General features: G+C 51.1%; 1 protein-coding gene across 2 annotated transcripts in view; it reads right to left on the bottom strand.

Moving 5' to 3' along the window:
• The window catches only part of LOC144162039 (semaphorin-2A-like), a 76,429-nt gene that overhangs the window by 21,382 nt on the left and 42,909 nt on the right, over window positions 1-12,138 (bottom strand). The window contains exons 1-4 of one of the 2 annotated variants that reach the window (XM_077692558.1): window positions 11,268-11,699; window positions 7,671-7,792; window positions 4,094-4,205; window positions 846-909 (exon numbers count right to left, since the gene is read on the bottom strand). In XM_077692558.1, the coding sequence (XP_077548684.1) occupies window positions 846-909; window positions 4,094-4,205; window positions 7,671-7,792; window positions 11,268-11,472 (503 nt within the window). In that variant the 5' untranslated portion in view covers window positions 11,473-11,699. Of the gene's footprint in view, window positions 1-845; window positions 910-4,093; window positions 4,206-7,670; window positions 7,793-11,267; window positions 11,700-12,138 lie in introns of those variants that run through there. The other variant, XM_077692556.1, reaches the window with a different exon arrangement.

Below are 12,138 nucleotides of genomic sequence, written 5' to 3'. Positions count from 1 at the left end.
CGGTGGCCATAAAACGAGTTCAAAAATTTGAGCAAACGCTAGTCCCGCCGCTACTCTTGGCGCTTCACCGCAAAGCCGGTGGGCCTGCGTACAGTGTACCCACTTTAATGGGCGAGAGGTCATTGCTCTTTGGGGACCTAGCGACGACACCACGCAGAAAACTTGGCGGAGTCTCTAGACATAACCTCGCACGAACTTACCCGAACCAAGAATACACTTAGTTTTTTCCGTGGTTTCTTCCTTCTCTCTATTACTAGAGCTGCAAAGCGAAGACCACACGGAGCGATATTCAGAAACGACACGACGGTGACCGGCAGCTGTTCCTCCCCGTCACACGCCGGAGCAACCCCCTGAAGAAGACGGTGCGAGCGATCATTGCGACCGAATGAGAAACGTCCTGTCAATGTTACACACTTATAGGACGGTTGTTTACAAGTAGTGCTAGCTCAATAAACGCGACAGCAAGGTTGTTTTGCGTCCATTTATCAAAAAACGAGAACTAAAAGTATGGCGGAGAGCTGAGAGACTTGCTTCTCTACGAAGCACAGTGTACGCAGTACTCCTCCTATTTTCATCTTGCTCTCTTCCTAGGCCAGAAGTTTGGCCCCTTCGACGGCTCCCACATTGGCTACAATGGCTAATCACTCACGCTACTACCATGTGTATCTAAGAGGTGGAAACAAAAATGTAATAACATCAGTCACCGCGTCTCAGCAGCTTTCGCCGAAACACGACAAATTTTGACAATATTTTAATAGCACCATTTTTACAAAAGGAAAACCTACACAGCAGTCTCAAAAAAAGAAAGGAGAGGGAAAGTGCGCGGGATGTATCAGATAACTCACGCTTTGAAAACGAAAGTACCGAACAGCACGCCATCATCCATGTCAGGAACATAGGCCGAGCCGTCTGCAATACCGGAAGAGAAAACAAGGGTGGTGAGAGCAGCGGCTACAGTTTATGCACACGGATGTGAAGAAGTACATTAGAAATTGCATATCACTGAAACGTCTGGCTAAATCGCAATAATGTTACCACCGATGCAAAAGTGGCTCTGAGATCTGTGTGTGTGTGTGTGTGTGTGTGTGTGTGTGTGTGTGTGTGTGTGGGCGCGTGCGTGCGTGCGTGCGCGTGCGTGCGTGCGCGTGTGCGTGTGCGTGTGTCAAGGCATCACAATCCACCGACATCAGGAGCAATAGAAACCTTTTATATCTTTCAACGCTTGGTTATGAAACATAAGAAACAAGATTGTGTAAACCATCTATATTGTTACATCACGATGGGGCCGCATATCATGACAGCAGTCTGTAATCGCGACGATGTGCCTTCACAGTAGTTTTCGATACTGTCGCCTTTGTGAACATATATCTCTTGGCTAAGGCGTTGGGCTGCTGAGCACGAGCACGAGGACCAATCAATCAACATTGGTCTCTTGTGTACTCGCGAGCTTTTGTTCTACAGTTTTCCACTATATATGTGTGCTGCAACCTCTATTAAACATCAGGTATTTGAGTGCATGTCCGTCCCTTACTCCCCCTATTGTTACTCCCCCTCGTTTCACGCCGGTATCGATTACACCTTCATACCAACTTGCCCAACGTTCAATGTCTCTGAAAATTAGCCAAAGTGGCCTTGCGACACTTTGTACCCAGCCTCCATTTCAAACGTGCAAGATGTGCAAGCTCGTGCGTGGCAGATACCGACACTGCTTCACTGCCGGCCGGGAGTGTGATGTGCTTGTCGGGTAAAGTACTATCAAGATAGACTGAAATACAAACAACGGAGCACGTAGCTTTCAGTACATGCTGCGCATCTTGGCGACGGGCAGCGCATGCGCAGTACGAACAAGTTACGAGTGTTCCTGCCCAACCTAGGTATAGAAAAAGCATAATCGGGGTGTGAGCATGTTGAGTAGACCACCGCCACGTTTGACCTCTGTTCATGCTGGAGCTATCTGGTTCTCTCAATGGAGAATTCCTCTGAGAGAACAGGAGCAGCAGCGTCGTGCAGTGAGGAGTAGGGGACAGAACACTTCGGAGCAGGTCCACTGCACCTGACAAAGGAATACGGCATGCTCCAGGAGATCATGTGGGAGAGTGGAAAACAACGATAGAGGAGGCCTTTCAGCGACCTAGGTCGACATCGTCTTTCTAACAAATGCCTCCACTTTCAGCATTTGTTCCGGCATCGACAACAGGTGACGAAACGTTGCTGCGTACACTTCGTCGTCATCGTCGCTGCTGATGCTGCTGCTGCTTGAACTTTAATCTGGCGCTGAGCTCCAGCAGCTATCGCTGCTGTCATTCTCTAATTCGTCAAGCACTTCGGCAAGGCGACGTACAGACAAGGTGAACGGGGACTGCCGGAACCTACCGCAACGACGTCAAAAACCTTAGAGCCCGAGCCCCAAACAAGCTTTGCCGCCGCCACTGCCTCCGTACCATGCACCGCCACCCCTGTGCTCGCCGGGCCACGACAACTCGCGGGAGAAAAAAAAAAACACGAAAAGGGGAGGATATGACGTTAAAAGTCATGCGACTTCCTTCGTACTCTGCGGACTCCGCTTTCCAAACGGGAGCAGATCTGACTCCCCCCGGCGGCTATCCGCGCCACTTCATCCCCTGTCAAGCCTTTTTTGGGCTTTTTGTCCGTGCCCCTAAGCATCCTAGGATGTTTGAATAAAGTGATTTGATTTGAAAGTGATCTCGCTCTACCACTGGATCACAGTGCTCCTACTCCTGCTTGCCCACTGAAATACGCCGGCTCAGAAGAGAGCACTTTCGGAGTGCTTTTAAGTGCTCCTGCACTCCCAATGGAATTCACCATTAGTTCGTCGTGCGCCACTTCATCCCACGCAGCGACCAAGTTCGATAACGGAAACCGGCCCCAAACGCGGCGGCCGGCCAAATCAACATGCTCACACACCGATTATGCTTTTTCCAAACATAGGTTGGACAGTGTTGGAAATCAGCCATCCCAACGCCGTCACCTGTGCTGCTACTGGTCATCCGAGCGCAGTCACCGGTGTAGCGACGTTGCCTTACTCCGTCCGCTATCGACGTGGCGCAGAGCGCTGAAGTTCTCGAGCCGACGAAAAGTTGCAGCAACATTTATGTACAGTACGTACAAGGATAGCAAAAGCGTTACATGGCTCGCACAAAGGCGACAGCACGTATCAACTCGGTGCCACCGAAAAGTGCTGCGCTCGCTGTGCTTCCTGGCGGGTTTTATACCCCCGGGAGTCCGTTGCTGCCGCGAAGGGTTTGAATCGCTCCAATCAGGACTCTCGCTGGCGGAAGTTTAGATCCGACGAATGGAGGCGAAACGATTGCGTCAGCCAAAGCCGCCGCGTGTCTGGGGCGGGCCGTTCGTCCGAGCCATGATTCGGCGCAACCGTTGAGAAGAGAAAAGGAGAGGCGGCTTCTGCGGCGCCTGAAAGTTTGGGCATGTCTGCCGCGGGCGGTTTTGTCGAGGCGCGAATCGGCCCCGCTTGCGGAGTGTCGTCCCGTGCAGCGAATTAGGGCTGAGCGCTCTGGCTAAACAGCAGGAACTCTCGCTATTTGTTCTTAGTGCGCATGCGCTGCCCGACGCCAGGATACGCAGCCTCCATGGCAGCATGTACTAAAATACACGCGTTCCGTTGCCCGTATTTCAGTGTATCTTGATAGTACAGTTGTCTACATTCATTTAGACGAACGAAATTATTTTAGTAGGTGTTTGGAACGCCCTAAACGAAGGGGAAACAAGAGAAAAAGTGAGTACTAACTCAGTGATGCTGAAAACTTCCCTTAAACCCAAATCGCTCTTTATATTCCGGACCCGCTACACATCGTCCGCCCTTACACATTTCTCCTAGCGTCTAAACATATCAACGATTACCTATCGTGTGGGCCTGGGTGGGTCAGCCCTTCGGCACCCTTGCTTTGATGCTATTGCAACACCTGCCGCTGGTCGCCAAAAAACCACGTGACTACAACCAACCTTCTTGCAAAGCACAGGAACACGATATAGGGGGCTAGCCGATGTGTTTTCTTCGCACACGGCCTGAGTCAACCTCTTCCTCCGATATGTCAAATGATACTCAAGTACTCACGGATGTCGTCAAAGGGGAACATCGGTTCCGTCTTGTCATTGCACTGAAGACGCACCTTGGTGAAAGAAGTCCACTGCGTTCCCTTCTCAAGTTGTTTGTGACCGATGTCATTCTGTTCGCGAGGAAGAAAAAAAGAAATCACGAATTGTTTATCTTATTTGGCGAGCGATATTTGCGCGATAAACCACCGTTAACGTGAAACTCTTTTCCAGACAAGGAACGTGACAAATGGATATGCGCCCAACGGTGCTTGATCCCATACGTCATTACGTTTGCGTATTACGAGGTTCGGGTAAGGTCATAGTTTCGTCCGGCCCTTGTTTTGCGCATTAAAATGCGCTGTACTTCAATTCCAACCAAGGCCATAGAACAACCAGCCCAAATTGGTGCTATCTTGGCATTTGCGGTTTCAGTGGTTTGCGTATGAGAAAAAAGAAGCCATCATTTCCAAGCAGGTGTGTACGCACGTGTCTGTGTGCGTGTGTGCACGTGTTGACGTGCTTGGGTGCGCGTGTTTTTACGCCACCCGTAGTAAATAAACAGAGAGATCGCACGTCAAGGGACGAATCGTGCACATCGCGGACAGGGAGACCAGGAGGCAGACGGAAGCAAAAACAATCAGTAAATACTCCCGAATTTTGATTGTAAGATAGTGCGTTAGCATCCTTTCCAGCGGCTTCGCTATGCCCATTTGGCTAAATAGAGGATCTTTTATAAAAGCGCGTTTTGTAACAAAAGACCCTAGGGCCTCTTATAGGACATTCTATAGGTTGTATTGACTGGCGTGGCGCGCATGGCGGAAACCATGTGTGTGCTCCGCCACGCCAGTGCCTTGCCGTCCCCGTTGCTAAGACGACGTCGTATGCTCGGCCACTTCCCGACAGATGCCACTAGCCTCACAGCTAACAATCCATTCACTGCTACCTCGTCTGCTACGCTACCGTTGTATCTCAATCACCGTGTGAGGGAACACTCACAATTTCTTCGGAAGCATTATTTGGCTTTTGTACTGAACGACTCTGGCGTGGGCAAGGGACTGGCGCACCTGCGTTGATATCCGTGTTCGCAGGCAACTGCGCTGACCCGCGTAGACATTTCTTGCGTCGTGCAGTTTTTGCAACCGCAACTTCATTCACGGGTGGTGATGCGGAGTTATTTAGGGTAAGTAGGGCATCACCACAATGTCACTGCGATTATTCATATCTGTTGACGCCACGACGGAAAATCGGGTGGCAACCGTGCAGACGACAAATCCCGGGGCCTGTTTTTTGTTTTTTTTGTTTTTTTCTGCGAGGTGAGGACGCATATGAGACACGGCGGGCACTGTCCAGGCGGTTTTCACTGTTGCCAAAAGAAGAAATCGCCCGCTAAACTTTTGTGAATTATGTAAATACCATCTGTATGGTCTTCTAAGGAGCGCATTGTGTCACACGTCACAAACGTTCGGACGTATGGACGGACCGACAGATTTCTGGGACGAGGCCGCTAAGAGTGCTTCCATGTTAAAAATAATTTTCTTCCCCAAACGATAGAAGGAAGCTAAGTGCCCTCTAGAACGCAACCAATCGTGCCTCGATGCGGTCGATTGCGGTTCCCATCTTGTTCTTAGTAAGGAATTTAATTAACATGCGTCAATGGGGTCGATCGATTGCGGTCGATTGCAGTTCCCGCCATAGTAAGCATCATAATATCCATGCACTAAAGTACTCGACCCCAGTGATCTGAGCCCAAGGACTCGGGTTCAATTCCCGGCCGCCACTTTTCCGATGGAGGCGATAAGCGAACACACGCGTGTGTTCCGAGATTTCGGCGCACGTTCACGCCACACCGCCCAGAGTATCACATTTGACACGCGGTGTTCTTAAGAAGCTAGAAAGTGGCGATAAATAGACATAGGCTAAGACTAAAGCCCAGAATATCGTTTTTGTCACCCTGACGGAGTTTTTCTTATGCGAGTTGTTAAAAGCGGCGACGCCAAGGGTCTGCTAGCAGCTCGAGAAAATGACCGCACCAGGGAGCTCCGGCGGTGGCGCCTCACCAGCATCATTTTACTTAAAAAACAGTCAGCCTTTCTTTCTTTCGTTCTGCATTTTGCCATTTTTTTTTCTTCGGAAGATGTTGCGCGAATAAGATCTCTTTGTTGTCGTCTATCAGGCCCGCCCAACTTTTAACGTCGCTTCAAACTTCCGTGCATCATATTTGACACAGTGTGGACGTCGTATCGCTTTTGGAACGCTTCCAATACAACTTTCAACCCTAAACATTTTACTTGTTCGGTATTCCTTTGTTTTTCTTTCATAGTTCTGAAGTTAGGAACATATTCTACCGCATCGTAGCCGGCGAGGATGTCAGCGGTTTTAGTGACTGACGGAAAGTTACGGTTGAGATTACATTCCCCTAGCCGTCGCGAACCCCTCCGAGACAAGCGAGGATGCGGACAACAAATGGCGAAAGGAATTGCTAAAAAGCGGCCATGCACACAGCCCATCCAACAGGGGAAACGGTATGACCTCATGGCCAAAATACACGTTGATGTCTCCTGCCATGCAAATGGTGATGTGTACAACACATTTATGGGGGTATCGACCAGCATAACTATCAGGTGTCGTTGCCGAAGTACACAATTCTCTCGAGGCGCTGGTAAATGTATCTCATGTACCATGCCATATTCATCTGCGTCGTGAATGCGTGGAATGTGCGCAGACGCCAGAGCTATCGGTCGAAGGAGCGACTACTCAAGCTGAGGACCTCGAGGACGGCCGACCAGTCTGCCTTCGCCTTCCGTGAAGACGACGAAGGCAACGCCGAGAGCAGGGAACATCATCATCATCATCTTCGTCGTCGTCAGCCCATAAAAGGCGCTCAAAGAGACGGGGTGGGGCATCTTCGACTTGTGACGAGCAAGCGACTTGGATTCAGGAGCTGTGTACCAAGCGCTAGCATGCGTAGCACAGTTGTGCGCGTGAAATGTAATGCAACTTTCCACCTGGACAGGCGGCGCCCCTGCTTCTCCGTGTAACACGAGCCAAATGACTGCAGCTGGCAAGTTGGCAGCAGAAGGCCCACTGTATCATAGATGATACGTTTATAAATTTTTGACTGGTTTAACATTCCGTTATTGTTTGTGTATGAACAAGCATATGCCGTAATAAAAGGTGCTCATGTTTCTAGAATTTTTGTTCGTCTGGAAATATGTCTGGGCTTTCTGGGGTTAAACATCCGCAGGTGGTCGGCGCGATAAACCCCCATCTTCAATCAATATGCATCCGTCGATGCATTCGACATCAGTGTTCATCAGGCACTAGTTTTTCAACTGAATCGTGGACCACTGCGAACCAAATGGCGAATCCACTCATTTTAAGAGTGAACTCGCGCCGGGCAGGGTCGGGTGCGCAGTTCGAGGAGGTCCGGGAAGCTAGTCCCGCTATTGACTACCTTGTGAAGATGACAAGTAAGCAAAACAGGACGTTTATGTTCCCCTAGCGATTCACCGGTCTCCTTCTGGTACACTGCAAATGGGAAAAATTTTCTTCCGCCGCTGCTCGCAAAGTGGACGACGGTCGCATTGACGACGCACCTTGCAGAATCTTGCCAGGCCGGAGACGTTCTTGACTCCGCAGGCGCGTCGCTCCACGGCTTCCTCGCGGAAGACGAAGTACACGCGCTCGCCGCGGGAGAAGGCGCCCAGGGCGTGAGGCTCTGCAAGGGAACCACAAGGAACGGCGGAAAGACACTTATACGGAGCTATTCCGTACGCTAACTATTTAGGGTAATATAAAAGCGTCTGTCCACTCCAACTGAGCCAAAGTCGAAAGCCAGAGGCCGCGCTACGAATACAAAAGAAATTCTCGGCGCATGAAAGTGGTGATAGCGCATTCGGATAGATGGAGCTGTCATAACGCCAGTGACCCAGGTTACATTACCACCACGGGAATCGTTTTAAGTGCAGAGAACTTTAGGCGCTCGCCTTGTCGTCCTAGCTCGTTCGCTGGAACCAAGCATACCGCCATGGCGTTAAGGTGTAGCCTGTTAAGGTCCCTTCGCCGCGGCGTAACCCAGAGGCTTACCAAGCGGCTATGCCAGGATATACGTAGCGTGAGCTAAAGTTCAGCTGGTTATTCTTAGTTTTCCTGGTTGTCTAGGATTAGCTGATTATCATGCTTACTGCTGCTTATCATCGAATCGAAATCCAAGCCAATCCAATTTAAGCCAGAACTCCCACTGGCGCAGTTTCAGGCAGGGGGCGCGCGAGCACTGCGAAGGCGGGAAATTTGAATTGCATGGGGTGGTAGCAGTACGCGGATAACGGCGGTACAGCCCATTATGGCGAATCACTGCTCTGCACTTTCGACAGCTTTCACATGGAGTGGAACGGCTTTAATTTTTCTCTTGAGCCGCTCACTCGATCGGACCCTTGCCGTTTTCCCTCACACTTCATAGCCTAGCATTTGCCACCACTCCACTTTGCTGCTCCGAATTTTGAGCGACGCCAGGGACGGATGAAGATCAAGCTTAAAAAGCTCCGCTGTTAAAAGGGAAAAAAGATAAAATACTGTGGGCTTAGATTATTAGGAGTAGGGCACTTAAAGAGCGGATCTTTCGCCATTGTGCAATCGGCTCAGGGCAAATGTGTCAAAGACGTGTGAGTACGGGGTATTCGAAAACGGGGTTTTCAATTACGGGGCCTACAGAGCGGGGCTTCGAGTCCTGCCGCCGCCGCCCTAGCGCACTACTATGACCCCACATCACCTCTGATACCACGTCCAGCTGAGCCGTCACCATGGCAGCGTCCACAGGCCACCGACAACCGGCCTATCGGGCTTATAAAGAGCATTCGCCCAGGGCAGCAGAACGACCCACCCCTCCCGATCGACACACCAGATGGCAGGGGTGGAAAATGGCATCATCCACACGAGCCTAGTTTGCCCTGCTATGCCGTCTGTAAACCAGACATGCACTTGTTACGGAGGCACCACTTCCTTCGGCTTTGGCAGAGCTGCAGGCCCTCGTCTATGTGTTGCCCCACCGTCTTGCCCGATTCAACTGATTCAACACAGGCTACTGATTCAACACAGACATTGATTCAACACAGTCTACTCGCTAGATACGGCGTGTATACAGCACATTGGCCATTACATGCGATGCGCACCGGATACTGCAATCGTTCCCGTGCCCTGTTCCCATCCTCTGGACGCGCCGTAGCACGCCCACCCACGTCGAGGCCGGCTTGGCTGCTCATCCTCCGCAAGTTATGTACCCGCTCCCGCTTCTGCAGCTTTCCCTGCATGACGCTCTTTTAATAAAAAATAGTCTCTTCGGCGCTCCACGCGTGGCCTTCTTCCTCCGCGTGGGACTGACCTTCCTGGCGGCTTAACCCGCCGCGAGTGGGTCACGCTTCAGAAAATTCCCCTGGGCGTTGCACTGACGCCTGCTCTTTCTGCACTATGGACTTCATCCCTGAAGTGACTTTTGCAACCTGCCCCTACTGCCCTGCTCCCGCTGCGGAAGCGACATTGGACCTCCTCCTCGTGACATGTCCAGGACTCCAACCAGCCAGAATCCGGCACATGGTAGCCCCAGGACATCGCCCAGGCTTGCCGCCCGATATTCATCGGTGGACGCATTGTCCTTTTTACAAGCAGCTGTTGGACTTTATAGTTGGTCTATACGGCATCCTGTAGTTCATGAAGCCGCTTGCATCCCGTCACTTTCATTTTCTTTTATCTTTCCATTCCTTTGATGCCCCGTGGCAAAATAGCGCAGTAAAAAGAAACTGAGACGGCGCTTTTGAAATCGTGGGCTTTCGCGCACAATCCTCACACTGTGTCAGGCGCACACGGTTCTTTTCCGTGAGCCGCGCACTGCGAGTGCGAATACGCACGAGAGTCTCAGCTACAACGAAGTATCGTAGAATTGTGCGTCACCGGCCAGCACTAACATAACGTGTCCTATCGCTGGGCTGGCTTCGCTGCAATGCGCGGAGGCTCCGCGAATGAGCTCGCTGCTGAATAGCTTTGCACGCTATTGAAGTATTCGCGGCCAGTGAACTTGTTCGCAAAACCAGACGTGCAGTGACGCATGCTTACGCATGTAAAGACGATCATAGGAGATGAATCGTGCAGGTAAATGTTAATAAAAACAAGAAACTGGAAAGAAAATCTGAGTGCGCATCCCTGTCTTACGCCCAAAATAGGGGCGCCGCACAAATTGGCATTCCGGTGTCGTGTTTACCAAAGAGACGGCTTTTCCGGTATTCTGGGTCCTTGTTTCTGTACTTTTCTTCGTCCGCCTTCTCCTCCACGCCTCCCCAATACGTGCGAGTCTACGATGACGTGAATCCAAATACTCTTAAGAGAGATTGTAAGGGTTTGCATGCTTTTATAGCGCAGATAGCCAAGGCGCGCTCCGTGATGTTGCCAACAACATGCTACCAACGCACACATTCATGGATAGCTAAAAACCTACGTGCATCAATACCCCGGACTTAATGTACTTCTGGAAGAGACCCCCGCGGCCATCAAGGTATAGAAGGCAACGAAAAAGCCGATGTCCTTGCTCGCGACAGTTCACCGAGCAACCGTCTTCCTAGGCCGGAGGATTACGACCCGAGATGAGTGCTAACCATCTTAAATGCAGGAGGCAGAAACTGAATTAACTCCTTCACTTCCGCCGCCTCCTTCCGCCACTATCGCCGCACTTCCCGCCCCGCCAGGCGGCCTACATCCGTCAAGCACAAACTAACTCTCGGCCCTGGGACCTTTTCCAACAGCGAATAATCAACCACCCGGGCCTCCCTTAGTGTAAGTGGTGGGGTGGTTACCCCAACACCCAACACACAATCTGGCCCTGTCCTCGTGTTACTCCTTCGCCACACTACCTATGCCCTTACTCTCCCCCTAAAAGTTCCCGACTACTGAGAGAGCCCGGTCACTCCTCCTGCACACCTTCGTGCAACGTTATGGCCCCAACTCTTAGATCACATAACTTTTCTGTTCAATACGAAGCCGCCTTCTTCGCCGCATGCCAGTGCCGCACCTTCGTTGCACTGCAGTAACCTTACCGCCGCCAACCGAACTTCTACGATTAGGACGAGAACCATGTACAAAAAAGTTCTCTCTCTCTTTCTCTCATTATCTCCATTAAGACACTTGGTATAGGACGGGATGATGCTCACTGTTGAGAGCGACGGTTATGTCGGCCGTGGTGGTGCGAAGGTAGTTGTGCAGTCTCTGACTCCTGTTCGAGCTGTTGTATGCGGCCGTCCGGTAGAAGGCGTAGTGGTTGGGCAAACTTAAGATGCTTAGCCCAACGACAGATGAAGTTTCTGGCACGGGCACATCGTCTGTACAGAGAAGCCCAGTAAGAGCCGTAAGGTGCATATATTGATTGATTGTAGGGTTTAACGCGCCGACGCAACGCAGGCGATGAGGCGCGCCGTAGTGGAGGGCTCCGGATTAATTTTGACCACCTGGGGATCTTTAACGTGCGCCGAAATCTCGTACACACGGGCGTTTTTGCTTTTCGCCTCCATCAGAAAAGCGGCCGCCGCGGCCGGGAATCGAACCCGCGACCTCGTGCTCAGCAGCGCAACGCCTTAGCCACTGAGCCACCGCGGCGGGTGTAAGGTGCATATAAAAGTGCGCTTAAGAACTACATACACAATAGAAGTCGAGATATTTAAGTGGCTTGCGCGCTAGAGTCACGACAGCAAAACAAAATTTTCAACGAACGAATCAAGAGAGCGGTAATTGTCTCTATTTGCCAACCACCAATTTGGCATTAGAAGCACATTACGACCAGAAACTTCCGGCGAACAAGAAAGCGAACGAACAGCCTTGTGGTCTCTTCTGAAAAGGCTTCCAGTGGACCAAGGCGTTGGACTGGGCTAGATGGTACATGTATGAACGGATGAAAAACTAGCGGTAAACGCAGGACACACAAGAAAAACAGCTTGTCCCGTCGTTTTCTTCTAACTGTGTACTGTGCTTACCGCTGGTTTTTCGTCCCTTCCAGCGGAAGCACCCATTCACCCGTCCACCGGGGCC

The sequence above is a fragment of the Haemaphysalis longicornis genome, unplaced genomic scaffold, assembly GCF_048455015.1.
Source record: "Haemaphysalis longicornis isolate Haplotype H1 unplaced genomic scaffold, Haemaphysalis longicornis Haplotype H1 scaffold_12, whole genome shotgun sequence".
NCBI lineage: Eukaryota > Metazoa > Arthropoda > Arachnida > Ixodida > Ixodidae > Haemaphysalis > Haemaphysalis longicornis.
The sequence above is the reverse complement of the archived record's forward strand: the minus strand, read 5'-3'. Positions and strand labels throughout refer to the sequence as shown.